The sequence below is a fragment of the Alosa pseudoharengus genome, unplaced genomic scaffold (genome assembly GCF_046254945.1).
Source record: "Alosa pseudoharengus isolate Yale_2024_CS ecotype anadromous, Long Island Sound unplaced genomic scaffold, YU_APseudo_1.1 YU_APseudo_1.1_scf_18, whole genome shotgun sequence".
In the NCBI taxonomy this organism is placed as follows: domain Eukaryota; kingdom Metazoa; phylum Chordata; class Actinopteri; order Clupeiformes; family Clupeidae; genus Alosa; species Alosa pseudoharengus.
Window position 1 is genome coordinate 14794966 of NW_027468650.1, and position 19620 is coordinate 14814585.

The following is a 19620-nucleotide window of genomic DNA, read 5'->3' on the forward strand; positions in this document are numbered from 1 at the left end:
TGGCTGGGTGAAAGTGATTATGTGAGGAAATGCAGAGTTTGGCACATCTGAAGAGGACGTGAAGCGTGTGAGCGATTCAGGTGCTTCTTTGATCACCACCGCACTTGAAGTGTTGCTTTCTGGGCCAAAGTAAAAAAAAAATGGCAAAACTTTTTAAATCATTTTTTTTTAGCAAATCATCCATTCAGCACCACCTTAGACCTTCTGACATGCATCGCCGTCCTTCGAAGTATCTGAAACATTTTTCATGATGAATATCACAATTGTCATTTAAAAAAAAAAAACAAGTCTGTGTGTCTTTGTTTTCTTTGTTGTTCTTTTGTCAAGGCCATAAAATATCAGCCTTCTTTAAAAAATAGATGAGCATTTTTGAAGATGACACTGGTCTTTACAGCTTCATATCTGCAGCATGGTGAACTGAACACAACGTCTCAAGTGGAGACTCATTCAGTCCTGTGCGAAACAAAAAACAAAAAAACAACATAAAAAACAACAAAAAACTCAAAACTCAAATATAATTCTCTTAATAAAAGTGGGGATATACTACTAGTAATAGAACAATAGTAATGTTGGTATCACAAAAAAAAGGAAGAAATAATTTAAAAATAAATCGACACAATCAAAGACAAATTTACTGCATAGTACAATGCCCTTCCAAAACAAGCCTGGAGTCAGGTTTGACGAAGCGACACAAGGGAAAGGAGTCTGCAGAAAGACTATCCTCCTGTCACTGTGCATATATCCCACAATCCTCCAGGCTCTGTGCTGCGGTCTCCATACAGATATCCCACACAGGAGTGCCGTAGCAAAAGAGTATATCCACTAGACGTGTGTGCTCCTGCGGTCCCAACAGTGCTGCGTTTAGATAACAGCGGCGCTCCTGTCTCTCCAGCTTGAACCAGCCAGCACTGTAGCAACAACGACGACAACGACTACATAACGGCCCCACTCCCCTGCACCAGCATGGGGTCAGTTTCCAGTTGGGGCAGAGCTGAACGTCTGTGTGTGTGTGTGTGTAGATGTAGGTGTGTGTGTGTGTGTGTGTGTGTGTGTAGATGTAGATGTGTGTGTGTGTGTGTGTGTGTGTTTGAGTGAGCATGTGAAGGTGTGTATGTATGTGTGTGTGTGTCTGTGTTGTTATTCAGGTTCGCTGCTGTTGGTGGTCTTCTCCCACTCTAAGCTCTCCTCGCTGTGTGCGGGGGAGACCCCGGTCCCGGGCGGCCGCACGCGGAGCCCCTGGAACCGCCGGCACTCGGGGCAGATGCGGATGTGGCTGCAGCCGCGGGCCACCAGGGCGGCCTCCTGCGCCAGTCTGTGGGAGAGGGGCTCGGGCAGCCCGGTGCCCGCGCACAGCTTGCCGTTGCTCAGGCTGGCGGCAGCGGCGGCGGCAGCGGCGGAGCGTGCCCGACGCTCGTCCAGGGGCAGGGGGCGCGGCCGCAGCATGCTGGCGCCACGGCGACGGCGGAGCTGCTGCAGGCTGTCTCGGCACAGGACGATGCCCTGGAGCTCACGAAGCATCTCCTCACACACCGACAGCTACAGATGGACAGAGAGAGAGAGAGAGAGAGAGAGAGAGAGAGAGAGATGAAAGTACGGAGGGAGGGAGAGAGGAGAGAAGAGGAGATGGAGCGAGAATAAGAGAGGAGAGAAAAGACAGAGAGAGAGGAGAGAGAGAAAGACAGACAGGTGGAGAGAGCAAGTAAGCAAGAGAGAGGGCAAGGAAGGGAGAGAGAAGAGATTAACGAGAGAAGAGGGGGATACAGTCAGTAAGTCAGAAAGGAAGATAGAAAGAGTGCAGAGAGACAGGAAGAGAGGGAGGGAGAGAGAAAAGAGAGGCCAGGAGATCTCACTGATACACTGCACTGAACACACCGCATGCTGTTTTCCACTCCACACCAAAGAATAACATCAAGGCCACTACTACATCTTTCATGTGGAGGGACGTACAAAGACATACTTTCATTCTTAGAATTTTAGAAGCTTCTCCTGCGAAACGTGGTTCTACAGTTCAGAGTTGAGAAGTTTACAGAGCAGAGCAAGACCAAGAAAATCAGGAGAAATAAACACATACCACCATAGCAGTGGGAGTTACAGAATAATTATTTAGCTGGGGTTAAGATGTTAAACTAGAGACATATTTCTGTTTTTGCAAGTAAATTAATCGAGTGTTTTTCTTGAATGGAGATATATTCGGTGGATAGAGATGCTAATAACTAAACTCAAACAGCATCTGAGAGAACATCTGTCTCAAGAATTATCTCCCGTATCATGGAAAGATGTTCAGAACAAGACACTTCTGAATAATTACTGTAAGACTGAACATTACAAGTATTTATATATTCTTTAAAAAGTCTTTTGGAAATCTGAAAAGCTTAAATCACACAAGATGAATCCAATAAATAAAAAAGTTTAATCTTGTCTAATCTGCTTGACAAGAGAACTGACTGCTGCCACACCATCTTACAGATGAAGTCCCCAACCGTCCCCAATCTGCTGCCCGATGACGACTCTACACTCTTGAGGGTTCATCACAACATAATGACCCAAGTGGTGTCCAATCCAACAATGCCCACCCACTGGCAGCATGTCGACTCTTTGTCCCCCCCACCCTCTCTCTGTGTCACTGCCGCATTACCCTGTGATGAGGTCGAGGAGAGCTGCACTGTGACGCAACTCTGCCTGTATGGCCTGTGCAATAGGCTGGTGGCAGAGGGCTGATATGATTGGTATGCGCTGTGCTGCGCTGCTTTTTGCTTCGTGTGTGTGTGTGTGTGTGTGTGTGTGTGTGTGTGTGTGTGTGTGTGTGTGTGTGTGCGCGTGTGTGTGTCATGTCCCTGCGGAGCGGAGTGTGAATTGGCGAGGCTTCACTGCGGCAGGGGAAATCAAAGTGACAGCATGGACTCGGACGAGTCAGAAAGGGGAGAGCGCGAGTACAAAGAGCACGACGTTAATCACACACACACACACACACACACACACACACACACACACACACACACACACACACACATAGACACACACACACACATACACACACACACACACACACACACACACACATAGACACACACACACACATAGACACACACACACACACACACATACACACACACACACACACACACACACACACACACACACATAGACACACACACACACACACACACACACATAGACACACACACACACATACACACACACACACACACACACACACACACATAGACACACACACACACATACACACACACAAGCACAAAGAGCGGGGCGCTAATCACACATAGCGCAGAGCAATTAGGGCTGCGTCAGGGAGCTCCACCGCACCCGTTGCCTGTCTGTCTGACTGCTGTAATGCCATCTAACAGGCAGCAGCAGCTCCAATGCCACACAGGCCCTCTGAAGGCTAAACTGGACAAGAGAATTCAATGCACACAATGTACACAAGCTATCCCTCTCTTTCACACACACATAAACACACATGAACGCAGACATACACAGACACACAGGCATACACACACACACACACACACACACACACACACACACATACATACATACACACACACACAAACAAAACAGTGTGACATATAAAGATAGTGACATACTTCGGATATGTGAACAAAATCACAGGTGAAACACACAGCATACAGGATGCACACACAAACACACACACACACACAAATGGACACACAAAGACACACACAAACACACACACACACAAATGGACACACAAAGACGCAAACACACACACACAAGTACACACACAAAGACACACACAAACACTCACACACAAAGACATACACAAACACACACGCAAATGGACACACAAAGACACACACACAAACACACACACAAATGGACACACACAAATTGACACACAAAGACACAGACAAACACACACACAAATGGACACACAAAGACACACACACAAATGGACACAGCAGAAATGGACACCCAGTTATTGTATTCCCCGTCCCGCAAATGATCACATTAGCTACACAGTTTGACTGGCACATGCTCAAGGTTTATTTATTAGCAAAAATCACAGTGTTTTAAAAAGACAATCCTCTTTGAAACATCAGCGTTATTATAGGCTATATCATATAAAAAACATGACACTATGAGTAAAATACATAAGAAATATGCACCATCATTCATATCAACATTCATGTTCCATATGTAGCGAGGTTCCTGGGGCGTTTTTCGCTGGGAAGGTGGAACCTCTCTAGAAAACACAACGACACGCAAAGACACGTACTAAACAAACAAACAAAAACAAACTAGCTGTGATGACAGTCTAGACAGGCCTACTTAGGCATCATTAGCATCAGATATGCGAGGTATTCTCTATGATTTTTTTTCGTCTTTGTGCTTTAAGGTGTCTAGGTTGGCTGGTCAAGGCTGACAGAAAGAGGAGGGGGCGAGGAGGTGACGTATGTATAACCCCCCACCCCTTCCTCCTCCACCTCCTCCTCCTCCTCACATCCTCCTGTGTCGGTGGGAGTGGAATTGGAGGCGGGGGTGGGGGCGGGGGCGGGGGTAGGACAGGGAGCGTGAGCGAGTGCGCCCCCCGGTGGCGCTGGGACAGAAGGACACAAAGCAGACGCAGGTTAGGTAGGCGTCTCTCACCTCAGTGCCCGGCGCGTGGCGAAGCATCCACACAAACTCCAGCACGGCCATGAAGATGGCCACCAGCAGACCACACACCAGCACCACGAAGATCCCACCGATGTTTTCCATGCCCAACCCTGCACCACAGAGAGAGAGAGAGAGAGAGAGAGAGAGAGAGAGAGAGAGAGAGAGAGAGAGAGTAGGGCAAGAGGAAGGGAGAGAGAGAGAGTAGGGCAAGAGGAAGGGAGAGATGGAGGGGGAGAGGGAGAGATGGTGAGGTAAAGGAGAAAAAAAGAGGGAGAGAGGGAAGAACAGTGGAAGAGATGGAGGAGAGAGAGAGAGAGTGAGAAAGAGAAGATGGAGAGATGGAAAGAGATAAAGTAAGAAAGAGAGAGGGATGTATAGTGGTGGTAAGGAGAGGAGATATAGAGGTGAGGAGGGATGAAGAGGAAGGGATCGAGAGAGGAGGGATAATGAGCAAGGGATAAGGAGAGAAGAGAAGACAATGAGACAGACAGACAGAGAGACAGACAGACAGATAGACAGGCAGGCAGACAGACAGATAGATATATTGAGACAGGAGGAGAGCAAGAGGATTTAGAGAGCAATAGTAGACAGACACAAAACCCAGACAGCCCAAACGGGCCCCTAACAGTGCACCTGGGCTACAGATAATGTTTGTGTTTCCCCTAAAGCACTTCAGCCCTACTTCAGCCCTACTTCAGCCCTACTTCAGCCCTACTTCAGCAAGCCAAGCCCAGCAGACACACACGAACAGCAGAGTATCCCAGATCTACCTATCACACAGCAGAGCTCAGTTACTCATACATCTCTGTCTCACACACACACACACACACACACACACACACACACACACACACACACACACACACACACACACACACACACACACACACACACACACACACACACACACACACACACACACACACACACACACACACACACACACACACACACACACACACACACACACAGACTGCAGAGTATCCCAGATCTACCTCTCACATACCAGAGCTCAATTACTCACACAGAAACAAAGGGAGAGATGGACACAAATAGAGAGGAAGTGTGAGTATGTGTGAGAGTGTGTGTGTGTGTGTGTGTGTGTGTGTGTGTGTGTGTGTGTGTGTGTGTGTGTGTGTGTATGTGTGTGTGTGTGTGTGAATGAGAGAGAGAGGGTGGTGTAGGCAGAGTGCAGGGGTCAAGGGTCACTCACCTTTGGCTCGATGGTCCTCCTCCTTTGGACATTTGCCTCCGTCCCACCACTTCCGCTTGAGGATCTCCAGACGGTTGTCCTCCTGCAGCTTCAGGATGGCCAGGTCAAACTCGTCCCGGTACACCGACCCTGGAGAGAGACGCACACACACACACACACACACACACACACACACACACACACACACACACACACACACACACACACACACACACACACACACACACACACACACAAACACTAGGTCAATCCTCTCCTAGCATATTAACCTTGGGATGACATCAGGTCAAAAAGAGAGAGCATGTAAAATGGCTGAATTCACACACATCTTCATTTGAGCTCATTATTCTAAGGGCTGCTTTACATAGATGGGACCAAATGACAGACGATTGGTTTCACACACCAGTAGTACACAGCGACTCCCTGAAGGAAGCCATGCACATTCATGCTTCCTTGCTTCATTGCTCATGCAAAGGAAACTAATTCTTGCTTGGCAAAGGAAACACATTCTTATGGAGAGGACCTGACATCACATGATATCAGTCTAGTAAAGTGCCACTGGTCCTGGCCCAAACTACTGAGGCTGGCATTGAAATCTTACAGTACAGAGTAGTTGTAGTAGTGTGTACACCCCCACCAGTGAGGTGCAGGACAAATGGAACTAGAACTCAAAAAGGATGAAATGCCCGCACTCTGCTAAAAACTCCCATACATTTATTATGTGCTGCAATGTTTCGACCCGGCTGGGTCTTCCTCAGGCAAATTTTTTTTAGCAGAGTGCGGGCATGGCACTGAGATTTTACAACGACATCAGGCCAAACTCGAGTCGATACGCATGCCAATAAACCCAACACAGGGTCATATTATCTCCCTGGAGTTAAAATGGACTCTAGTATCACACAGCATCAGGTCAAACCCAGACCCACCCAATAAGCACATCAATAAACTCCTGGAAGCAAAAAAACCTGAAAAAAAAAAACATCAGGTCATGTCATCCCAGCAAAACCCCCCAAAAGAAGGTCAAACTCAAAATCAATTAAATAAGGGCATCAATCAAGTTGTCCTGGAATCGACAAAAAAACACCAGGTCATCTTAGCAGGGAAAGCAGTCTGCGGTATCACCCAACACACAAGGTCAACCTCATTGCTACACTCTGACGCTGAGAGAGCAGACATCTAACAGTGCTGACCAGAGCTGTCAGAAATACGCTGAGGTCTAACACACTGCTGACGGGAGCATCTCAGGACCTTGACACACACACACACACATACACACACACACACACACACACGCACACGCACACGCACGCGCACGCGCGCACGCACACACACACACACACACACACACACACACACACACACACACACACACACACACACACACACACACACACACACACTGTACTAGAACTCAGTCAGGACAAGCCTCCACTTTCATGAGTTTCAAACACAGACATGCTCATGCGAGGAGTGGAGAGAAATGGGATGGCCAAGACCGCAATCATAATATGAATATGGTTATGGTTATGGTTATGGATTTAGCAGACGCCTTTGTCCAAAGCGACATATAAATACAAAACAACGACATAATATTTAAAAATGAACAGGGAACAGATTAAAATCTAGGTCAAATATAGTAAGGAGAATAGTTGTAGTACACAATAATATCAATTCAATCAATAGCCTAATAAAAAAGCAATGTAAAAAAGGGGAAAGGCAATAATAAAAACAATAATGTCAATTCAATCAATAATATAAAACAATAACATGCTAAGACTACATTAAGGAGAATATCAATAATAAACAATAATGTCAAATTAATTAACAGCCCAATTAAAATAAAACAACATTATATAAACCATAACACATAAGCGCTTAAACAACTAAGTATATGTTGAATAGGAATGTCTTTAGACCCCTCTTAAACGACCCAAAACTACCACAGGAACGGAGACCACTGGGCAGTTCATTCCACCAACATGGAACCACTGAAGAAAAGAGTCTGGAATTAGACCCAGTTTTTATGACTGGTCGACACAACATACGCTCACCAGAAGACCGCAGTGGGCGGTTGGGGATGTAAGGCTTGATTATTGAATTAAAATAACTAGGAGCAGATCTAGTTAGTGTCCTATAGGCCAAAGTGAGAGATTTAAATTTAATTCTGGCTACTATAGGGAGCCAATGGAGAGTAACTAGGAGAGAATATATACTGTACTTTATTCATATGTAATATAATAGTATTACAATGATATTTACATCATGCAATTCATTATATAATTGTACTTAATACATATATACACTGCATATATTATGTAATATGCTTGTTTAATTAGCAAGTCTTGAATTAAGTAGTTCTTAATGACATGTTGTTGTCTCCAGAAATCCAGAGTTCTCGCGAGAGCACAATGGAATTGTCTCTGCGAGACACTCTGGCAATGAGCAATGATGCATGTTACTTTTACCCCTTGCATCCCGTGGAACCAATCAAATCGGTGTAACTGATATAGGCGGGCCAGAGGCGAGCTAAACTGATGACAACAGCGCTACAACGTTGGAGGTCAGTAAACATTGATCGTAGTGTTATCCAATTGCGTCAAAGTCCGTAATCATTCAGAGTAAACATTGGTCTAGTGTTATCCAATTGCATGCAGTGAGATTTTCAAATGCATGCTTGGTGCCGCCCATCCAGTTGGGCCATTACATTGTTCGTGGCCAGACCCTTAATCTTTCTAGATTACCAGGGTCTGGATTTTCCAGGCTAACTTGATGCAGGACTTGCTAATTAAACAAGATGTAAGAGCAAAACCGCTCTACCCTGCCCTGACCAAGCCTCAGAAAGTCTGACTGATGAAAGGAGTTATTATTATATAAAGGTAGAGGCTTAATGGATTGGTACCCCTTCATTACATATATATTTTTTTAGTCTTTTTGCCTTTATAATGTTACGACAGTGGAGAGAGGCAGAAAGCGAGTGGAGAGAGAGATGGGGTGGGGTTTCTCCGGGACATGACCGCAGGCCAGAAGCGAAACCTGGGCCCCCGTGGGCGCCGAGTCCCAAATGTGGTACGGTGCTGCCGCTTGTGCCACAGCTGTCCAGCTGACGGCATCTTTAAAGATGAACTGAACTGGAATTTGAAGTAAAGGTGATATAACAGATGTATTTGATTTCTTCTCATTGGTACAATGATTAAAATGGCTGAATTTGTTTAAAGGGATAAATTCATTCATGCACAATGCTAAACAAGGATGTGTGTGTGTGAGAGAGAGAGAGAGAGAGTGAGTGTGATGACCCTGAGTGTGTGTGTGTGAGGTGTGTGATGTGTGTGTATGTGTGGACTCTTATCCAGCGGCATCCTGATTCCATAGCCCTTGGTGTCCAGCAGGACTCCTATCTGAGTGTGAACGTGAGTGTGTATGTGTGTGTGTGTGTGTGTGTGTGGACCCTGAGCATGTGTGTGTGTGTGTGTGTGTGTGTGTGTGTGTGTGTGTGTGTGTGGGGGGGGGGGCTCTTACCCAGTGGCATGCAGATTTTGTAGCCCTTGGCATGTGGTTGGCACGTGGTAGGCATGTGTGTGTCTATGTGTGTGTGTGCGTGTGTGTGGGCTCTTACCAAGTGGCATGCCGATTCTGTAGCCCTTGGTGTCGAGCAGGCCTCTGATCTGCGTGAGGTTGCAGTTGCGCTGGCGGTAGTACTCGTACATGGTGCTCTCCAGCAGGTATGTGTGTGTGTGTGTGTGTGTGTGTGTGTGTGTGTGTGTGTGTGGGCTCTTACCCAATGGCATGCCAATGCCGTAGCCCTTGGTGTCGAGCAGGCCTCCGATCTGCGTGAGGTTGCAGTTGCGCTGGCGGTAGTACTCGTTCATGGTGCTCTCCAGCAGGTAGGCGTAGTTGGAGTTGAGCACGCGGGCGATGCCCTCTTCTGTGCTCTTCACAAACACGCTGGGCTGCTTGGAGTGCATGAAGTTCCACATGCGCTGGTACGTCTGGTAGCGTGAGTTCTGCAGCGGGGAACGTAAACAGGAGCAAGAATGAAGTGTGGCATAGAATGAGTGTGAAGTGTGTTTGTGTGTGTGTGTGTGTGTGCATGTGTGCGTGTGTGTTTAAGTATGAGTATGACTACCAGTTTGTGTGAGTGTGTTCCGTGAGTGTGGTGTATGGTGGTGTATGTGAGAGAAAAATGTGTGAGACTGTGTGAGACATAAAAAAACCTTATCTGGGAGCAGTCTACCAGAAGTACAGAGATAGATAGAGAGAGAGAGAGAGAGAGAGAGAGAGAGAGAGAGAGGGAGGGAGGAAGAGAGAGAGAGAGAAAGCACCAATAGAGGAAGGAGAAGAAAAAGTATTGAATGGGTTCCACAATAAGCCTGGAAAACAGATCAACAGCCAGGCAGGGCTGGTCTGGCCCAGCTGTCAGCCCGGGATCAAACCCTCTGACAGGTCATCGATCTCAGTCGGTTCCTGCCCCCACCTCGGTCCCCACGGCTGCCTCGCAATAACACACACACATACACACATACCTAGGTCTCTCAAAGACACACACACACACACACACACAAACACACACACACACACACACGCACCTTGAAGAAAGTCTCAAGGACATTCACAGACACACAAATACACCTGGATCAAGGTATCTCAAGGACACACACACACACACACACACACACACACACACACACACACACACACACACACACACACACACACACACCTTGAAAAAAGTCTCAAGGACACACACACACACCTGGAAGAGGATCTCTCAAGGACACACACACACCTGGATCAAGATCTCTCAAGGACACACACACACACCTGGAAGAAGGTCATGGTGGAGCCTCCGTGCATGGTGCCGTACTCGATGGCGGTCTGGTCAGCGAGGTCATCGACAGACTCGATGGGAACCTCCATGCGCTGCACGGTGAGGAAGGCCGCCAGGTTGGCCGTGTACGAGGAGATGATGATCAGGGTGAACGCCCACCTGTCAATCACACAACCAGGAAGTTAAGGAGGATGACCCAGACCTGTGTAATAGACCTTCAACTGCTAATAACACTGTTGCTAAGACACACCATTGTAACACTGTAAATCACCCATACACAAACAAATAATGTATACACAAACTCAGACGCACACGATCCTCAAATGACATTGATACATGCATTGTCTGCATGTATGTTTTGGTTAATTTAAGACATTGACAACATTATCATCAAACAAGCACATACACTTTACTTCCTTTTCCTCTAACTACAAAGTCAGTCTCTTTGGACGGCAAGGCAGAAACACTGACCTCTATGATTAATTGCAGGGCCAGAATCCCTGGAGCAACAGGGAGCTAAGTGTCTTGCTCAAGGGCACAGCGGTGGCAGCTGGGAATGGAACTCACAACTTTCCAGGCTACAGCATGCAAAACCGGCTCCTTATAAACTAGACTATCATCGGGATGACCCTCCCGTTGGAGAAACCTAGGTTAGATCGTTGGAGAAACATGAACCTAGGGTACCGTTGGAGAAACATGAACCTAGGGTACCGTTGGAGAAAGATGTCTACTAACTGAAAGCTTTAGGCGGAGTGGAGGAGCTCCACACAGGGTTCCGCATGGCTGCTACCTATGGGGCTGAGTGATTACCTGCAGAGCTCTCTCTCTCACACACACACACAAACACACACACACATGTGCGCTCATTCTCTCTCACACACACACACACACACACACACACACACATGCGTGCACGTGCACCCACACACACACGTTCTTCCTTTCTCTCTCTCTCTCTCTCTCACACACACACACACTCACCTAACACACACACACATACCCACACACACACACACACACACACACACACACACACACACACACACACACACACACACACACACACACACACACACACACATGCATTCATCCTCCTCACACACACACACCCGTGCACTCCGTACTGGACCTTTCCAATCACCAGCCTACTGCGGGCTGCACATATGGACAGTAATGGAGCGTGCACGGGCTCCGCTTCAATGGATAACTGCGGCAGGCGATGGGATTGGGGCACATGATTTTAACATGGACAGCTACTAAAAACGTTAGGCGGCTAATCTAACATCTCTACAACAGTGGCCCCTGATATCTGAACAAGGTGGAATTTTCCACTGTCTCTGGCTGTTTAATGCAATGATCCATGATAAGATCAAAGAATTCGACTGCATATCATTCTCTTTATGTCCGTAAAGCATTTCCAGAGATCTCCTGAGGCATAAAAATACCAAATCGCTTTGATGGAGCCATTTGGAGAAAAAGGGTTAGGAAAAGTGAAAGCAATTTTGCTGATACTCATCAAATAGAGGCAAGAAACCAGACAAATTAAAAGAAAGACCGGGAGAGGGAGCACATAGAAAAAATAATTGATAGAGAGTGATACATAGAAACAGAAAAAGAGAGATAGAGATACACACAGAAGACAGACAGACAGACAGACACAAAGCACCTAGATAAACAAAAATACAAAATATAGGACAGATAAAATGCTAGAAAGCTGATAGAAGTAAAAAAATAAAAATAAAAAGATACATAAATAGATGGATGGATGGACAGGTAGACAGTCAGTCAGACAGAAAGACAGACAGACAGTCAGACAGACAGACACACAGTCAGTCAGACAGTCAGACAGACAGACACACAGTCAGTCAGACAGAAAGACAGACAGACAGACAGACAGACACACAGTCAGTCAGACAGTCAGACAGACAGACACATAGTCAGTCAGTCAGTCAGACAGACAGACACATAGTCAGTCAGACAGTCAGACAGACAGACAGACAGACACACAGTCAGTCAGACAGACAGACAGACAGACAGACAGACACACAGTCAGATAGAAAGACAGACAGATAGACAGGCCGACATAAGACACTAAAGACGGGACAGACAGAGTGATAGACGTCTAAATCCTCACCATACGCCGCTGACGCATCTGGTGGAGAGGGCTCGGGGGGCGATGGTGGAGCCCTGCTGCATGAACCCCCCCACAGGAAACCAGAAGCTGTTGCCCAGGGAGTACTGGTTAATCAGCAGACTACAGCGCCCCTTCAGGCAGGGGTGGGGATTGTACCACTCATACGGAGTTAGTCTGGAGAGGAGGCGGGGGGGGGGGGGGGGGGGTTGAGAGGAGTGGGAGAAGGAGAAAGATAGAGGGAAAGAGAGGGAGGGGAAGAGATAGGGAGATAGTAGAAGAGAGAATGAAATGACAGAAAGAAAGAAAGAAAGAAAGAAAGAAAAAGTAAAAAGAACAGACATAAAGTGACAGACAATGAGAGAGGGGGAAAGGCAGACAACAGAGCAAGGCAGTCAGGAGAAGATGAGAGAGACGAGAGAGGACATTTTACCTGTCAACATGGCGCTGTGCCGCCTTTAGATAAATAACTTTGTTGTGTGTTTACCCCATAAGAGCCCTAAAGCACTCAGGTCCAGCTCGAGGTGAAGACAGCAATAAAGACTCATCTGTGCCCAGACCCCCGTCCCACTCTCTCTCCTTCTTCCCTCGCCTCTCTCTCTCTCCCTTTCTCTCTCTCTCTCTCCTCTCGCCTCTCCCTCCCCTTCTCCTTCTCCATCTCTCTCTACCTCCCCCTCTCACCACCGACAAGCTAACAAGAGTAGAGAGATGTGAAGTGAGCTGGCCAGAAAAACAGCAATCTTCCTAAATCTAAAATCCATCCCTGAACATCCAACCTCTTTTCAATACACCCCCCCCCCCCACACACACACACACACATAGCTTCAATGCCTATCAAGGCATATAGCAGCTGGAAGGGAAAAAAATACTACTTTACAATTACAGTTATTCCAAACAAAAGAAGCACCAGTATATATAGACACATTTAATAAGGTGTTCTTAACAAGCTCTACTACATTATAATTACCACCTAATGGGAACTACCAACCCACTAATGACAGGTTGGAGCAGGACTTACAATGAATTACAGTGAATATACAGTACACAACTCAACAGCAACACATATGCATTAAATACAAGAGGACTTAGATGCCATGTGTGGCTGGGCTCTGTGCTATTATGCATATTGTCCAGTTTCTTCATGATCCAGTAGGTGTCAGTGTGGAGCTTGGAACGTACCTGGCCACCAGGAAGAGAATGCAGCTGACAGCCAGGTAGGCCAACAGCATGAAGAGCCAAACACCGGGGGAGAAAGGGTCCAGGAAGGAGAAATAACCAGGTCTCCGTCCCTAAACACACACACACACACACACACACACATATATATATATGTACATGTACACACACACACATAAACACATAGAATAAATCAGATGGGTATACACTGGAAAACAAAAGCAGAATTTTGACACGCATCCCGGTATAGCTAAGCATGTTTACTGGTCAGCATCCAAGTGCTCTCATTATGAGCCACTGGCTGGCACAACCTCCCACGTCCAGCCTAATTATCTGCCCTCAACCTCCACTGTCTGCCAGAGAATACCAATTACTGCCCGAAAGAAGAAGTGGACTTCAGCCTGAATCTGAACAAAACTCCAACCCACTCCCTTGTAGAGAAGAACAAGTAGCCTACAACCCATGGTCAACAAGTCAGGGGAAACAGGGAGGAATACCCTGCTCGGTTCTGCGAGGACTACACAATACTCCATTTCTGTTAATAACAGTAATTATTAACAGAAATGTGAACATTATCTGTTTGGCTGAGTAGGCTCCACACTTCCTGAAAGCAGTGCCATGTGTAATCTGGAGCTGAACACTGTGCCGTGTGACGTTCCGAGGGGATCTAAGCCTATTGACGAGGCACTCCCTGCGGAGTGAGCGAAACGCGAGAGGGACTTTATGAAAAGGATAAACGATTAATTACTCATTGTGGTGGCCCACGCCGAACCCAGTGCTCATTAGCGCGGCGGTAATGACGGGCATATTAGTGTAATTGAGAAACATAGCAAAGAGGAGCTGGAGATTGGTGCAGCTATTTAGAGGGTTGTAATTACGGGTAGTTAGCCACCAGACTGAGAGCTGCCCTCTGCAGAGAGAGATGATAGCAAGCCACCAAATGGGACTCATTTACTGTATGTGTGTGTGTGTGTGTGTGTGTGTGTGTGTGTGTATGCGCGCGTGCGTGTGTGTGTGTGTGTGTGTGCGTGCGTGTGTGTGTGTGTGCGTGTGTGTGTGTGTGTACATTACACAGACACACCTGCCTGTACTGCATGTGTGCTTCTGTATACTCTGCATGCACACAGTTATTGTGTTTGTTTGTTTGTGTGTGTGTGTGTGTGTAAGTGTGAGAGAGAATAGAACACATTTGTATTGTACTGGTGTGAAGTCCCTCTGCAGCCCTACAGCTCAGGGGGTTGGAGATCTGCACTGCACTGCTCTGCGCTCTGTTCCAGGCTCCAGCTGAAGCAGCAGTTTGTTTACAGCCCATTTCTGAGCTGTGTGTGTTTTAGTTTTACACAAAGGAGCAATCAACAAGCACCACACCCACAGGCCCCGCAGCAGGGCGAGCAGCAGGAGGATGCAGGAGATGGGACAAAGGATCGGCTCGCTCTGCAGCGCTGGCCACGAGTGTGTGTGTGATGATATGTGCAGCTCGCTCAGCAGCACTGGCCACGAGTGTGTGTGTGATGATATGTGCTGCTCGCTCAGCAGCGCTGGACACTAGTGTGTGTGTGATGATATGTGCTGCTCGCTCAGCAGCGCTGGACACTAGTGTGTGTGTGATGATATGTGCAGCTCGCTCAGCAGCGCTGGACACTAGTGTGTGTGTGATGATATGTGCAGCTCGCTCTGCTGTGCCATTCACTAGTGTGTGTGTGATGCTCTGTGCAGCTCGCTCTGCTGTGCCGTTCACGAGTGTGTGTGTGATGCTCTGTGCAGCTCGCTCTGCCCTTCACTAGTGTGTGTGTGATGATATGTGCAGCTCGCTCAGCAGCGCTGGACACTAGTGTGTGTGTGTGATGATATGTGCAGCTCGCTCAGCAGCGCTGGACACTAGTGTGTGTGTGTGATGATATGTGCAGACACGATGTCGCTTACAGTGTGTAGTGTGTTGCACATACAGCGTGTGTTATGAGCTGCGCTGCAGGTGTGTGTTATTCAGCACTATGAGGTGTACACTGATGTATGTTGTCTACTGTAATAGGAATTCTTAGTACTGAAGTGTGTATTGTGAAGTAACGTGCACATGCACTGTGATGATGCTGTTTGTGTGTGTGCGTGTGTGTGTGTGTGTGTGTGTGTGTGTGCGTGTGTGTGCGCGCGTGTGTGTGTGTACGCGTGTGTGTGTGTGTGTGTGTGTGTGTGTGTGTGTGTGTGTGTGTGTGTGTGCGTGTGTGTGCGCGTGTGTGTGTGTGTACGCGTGTGTGTGTGTGTGTGTGTGTGTGTGTGTGTGTGTGTGTGTGTGTGTGCGTGTGTGTGCGCGTGTGTGTGTGTGTACGCGTGTGTGTGTGTGTGTGTGTGTGTGTGTGTGTGTGTGTGTGTGTGTGTGCGTGTGTGTGCGCGTGTGTGTGTGTGTACGCGTGTGTGTATGTTATTAGTATGGGATTAGCTGAGGGGAAGGTGAAAGGAATGCTATAAAAAATCTGACACCTTGTGCTGGCTACACACTCCTAGTTTTCAAGTACCGTATAAGTTTGTTATGCAATTCAACTAGATTGTGACCATGTAAAGAACTATCCAGAGGTGTAGTGAATCTATTCACCCTCAGAGGAAAAACTCCACAACACTTGTAGGCTAGTGACAATGGCCCCACATTTTTGAGATACCCCTACTGGAGGTAGAACTAAACACAACAATGTTTTTCCTTATCTCTAAGGTCTCCCATATATGAAATGGATTCTTAGCTAAAAATAGTTAACTGCTAAGATTGTTAAATTAACAGATATTGTTATACACCCCAAAACCAAAAAAGGACTAAAATATAGCCTGTCTGTATGGGAGTTAAGGCATATAAACTAGTGCAGATCAATTACACAAGCTCTGAGAGCTTTGAAACTTGGCATGTTTTTAGTCAGGAAGTTGCTTTACCTACTAGAAAAGACTGGATGTGAATATCTTGATGTATGGAATGAATAGAGACATGTAAACATACACCTAAAATAAGCGGACATGCAAAAAATGAATATCTATGCAGAATGTTTTCATTTACTTTGTAGCTGCTTTACCAGGGATGATCATAGAAACACATATGATGGCTTATGGGAAAGGTGGGGTTGTACTGAATCCAACAATACCAAATATGTAAATATAGTATGACAAGTTAGGGTGTTCTGTCACTCAATGTATGAGGTGACCAAAATGAAAGAAAACAGAACACTAGCAAAATACAGTCTCAAGTCCAAATCACATTATCAGTGGTGAGAAGAATGTTGATAAATTCATTGTTACTGCAAGGCAAGTGCTGATCTATATTTACATTTAATAATGATACATTTCATATGAAACACAGATCCAATTGAATCAGGTTAACACTGTAATGGAACACCTTTATTAAAATATTTACATTCACTTCATTCACTTGATTTGCATTTCAATGAAAATTCTGAAATTTTTCCTTTTCACTAGTCTCTTGAATTACTGAGAATGTCTTACAGACATTGGATCCAAAGCTTGTGGGAAACATTTTGAAAAGGGCAAGAAAAAAGATCCCTATGTCCAAAACCCCACAGTAGAAGGCCTCCAACGCATACTTACCCTTGCTCAGCAGAGAGAGAGATGGTGATGTCCATAAAACTCTGGCTCCATATACAGATTATATTTTCTCCAAAATCAAAGTTTCATATCATGTATAGCGAACTACTGCAGTAAGACAAAAATCAGTGAGTAGCAGCAAGTTGCAAATGTTGAGAGTTAGACACATCTGCACCAAGAAGGCTGAGTAGGGCTGATACAACATAATTTCAAATGCGGAGAGATTGTTTCATTTGTGGGAAGGCCAGCTCTAAACCAGAACCTCTGACAGCAATTTCAACTGGAACAGTCGCAAGTACCAGAGACAAGGTCCTTCGGGCAGCTTCTGAAAGGCTTGTAGATGTACATCTTCGAATTCTTTCATGCCCAGATCTTTTTGCATGATAGCAAATACCATAAAATGCCTTGCACACTACATCTCTAAATGAAATATAGCAGAAGCCATAGAAAAGAATGAAAAAAGCAGACCAATGTCTATAACAAAGCCTTTATTAAGCTCACTGAAGACATTGATAAAACAGTATTGTCCAAAGGTATGAAAGTGAGGACTCAACTCCTTGACTGATAGCTATGAGAACATACTAAAGACCATTGCTGAGCAAGAAGGTGTGTCAACACAAGAAATATAGATCAAGGACAGTGGTGTCTACATCCCAACTGTTCTCACTTGAGTTGGTGAACATGGAATTGTTGATGCAGCCATCGACAACTTTTACCAAAATGAAGACACCCTGGATGGGAAGTGTACAACTCATGCTATGACGTCTGTTGTGTTCCGAAGAGGCCAAGTCTCCACAGCAGATAAATGCCTAGCACAGGTTCCCTCAGGTTCAGAGGTCCCTCACCACCTTAAACACGATTGATATGAATGGATGGAGGTAAACTTTACAGGTACATTTTGTCCATTCTTTTACGCTTCACATCCAGGGTGTCTTCATTTTGGTTAAAGTTGCTGATGCCTGCATCACAAATTCCATGTTCAGCAACAGTGGGCCCAGTTGGGATGTAGACACCACTCTCTGTCCTTGATATCTGGTCTGCTGCAACAGATGTGAGAATTGCCTAACTTCTGTATAGGAAACACAGTGTCCCATTGCACTGAGCTCATTGATGACTGTCTTACTACCAAACTCATGATGTATCAAAATGGGAAGTCCCAGTGTGATTGGCGTATGGATGTGACAGCTCTGTTCAATGAGATCATGACAAATTAACACACAGATTCTCCATGGGTCATCACCACATGTTTGGTAATTTCTGTGGGCATGTTAATCAACACACCAGTTCACAAAGTCATACAGGATGTTGGGTACATACTTGCTGCATTGGAAACATAATAGACAGTCACTGCTGACATATTACTCACTGTCATGCTCTACCTGATCCATGCTTTTCCTTAATATGTCTGCAGCCCTGTGTAATATTTGGATTTCGGAAAGACTCTGACTTGTCTGTGGAAGCGTAGTCTCAGTCTACTGTTATTTCTGTGAGTTTAGCAGCTTCCCTCAGTGCACAATATGGTCATACTATCTGAGCAGATCAGATCTGACTGTCTTGGACGTGGAACAAATGCAAGCCTGTCTTTGTAATGCTGTATCAGCTTTTCCTTTAGTTTCCAGGATCTATATTTCTTGTGTTGAACTATAGACACACCTTCTTGCTCAGCAATGGTCATTAGTATGTTGTCATAGCTATCAGTCAAAGAATTGAGATCTCACTTTTATATCTTTGGACAATACTGTTTTATCAATGTCTTCAGTAAGCTTAATAAACGCTTTGTTATAGACATTGGTCTGCTTTTTTGATTCTTTTATATGGCTGCTGTTATATTTCATTTAGAGATGTAGTGTGCAAGGCACATTTTATGGTATTTGGCATCATTTGCAAAGAGATCGGAGCATGAAAGAATTTGAATGTACATCTTCATCAAGCCTTTCAGAAGCTGCCCGAAGGACCTTGTCTCTGGTACTGGGGACAGCCGTGGCCTACTGGTTAGGGGTTCGGGCTTGTAACCGAAGAGTTACCGGTTCGATCCCCGACCCAGAAGGGAAAAAGGCGGGG

General features: G+C 46.0%; 1 protein-coding gene across 1 annotated transcript in view; it reads right to left on the reverse strand.

Moving 5' to 3' along the window:
* Nucleotides 1-1137: 1137 nt before the first annotated feature.
* The window catches only part of grik4 (glutamate receptor, ionotropic, kainate 4), a 166033-nt gene continuing 147550 nt past the window's right edge, over nucleotides 1138-19620 (reverse strand). The window contains exons 13-19 of the mRNA XM_076290323.1: nucleotides 13987-14096; nucleotides 12811-12984; nucleotides 10670-10835; nucleotides 9627-9852; nucleotides 5852-5980; nucleotides 4630-4748; nucleotides 1138-1536 (exon numbers count right to left, since the gene is read on the reverse strand). Coding sequence (XP_076146438.1) covers nucleotides 1138-1536; nucleotides 4630-4748; nucleotides 5852-5980; nucleotides 9627-9852; nucleotides 10670-10835; nucleotides 12811-12984; nucleotides 13987-14096 — 1323 coding nt within the window. The remainder of the gene's footprint in view (nucleotides 1537-4629; nucleotides 4749-5851; nucleotides 5981-9626; nucleotides 9853-10669; nucleotides 10836-12810; nucleotides 12985-13986; nucleotides 14097-19620) is intronic.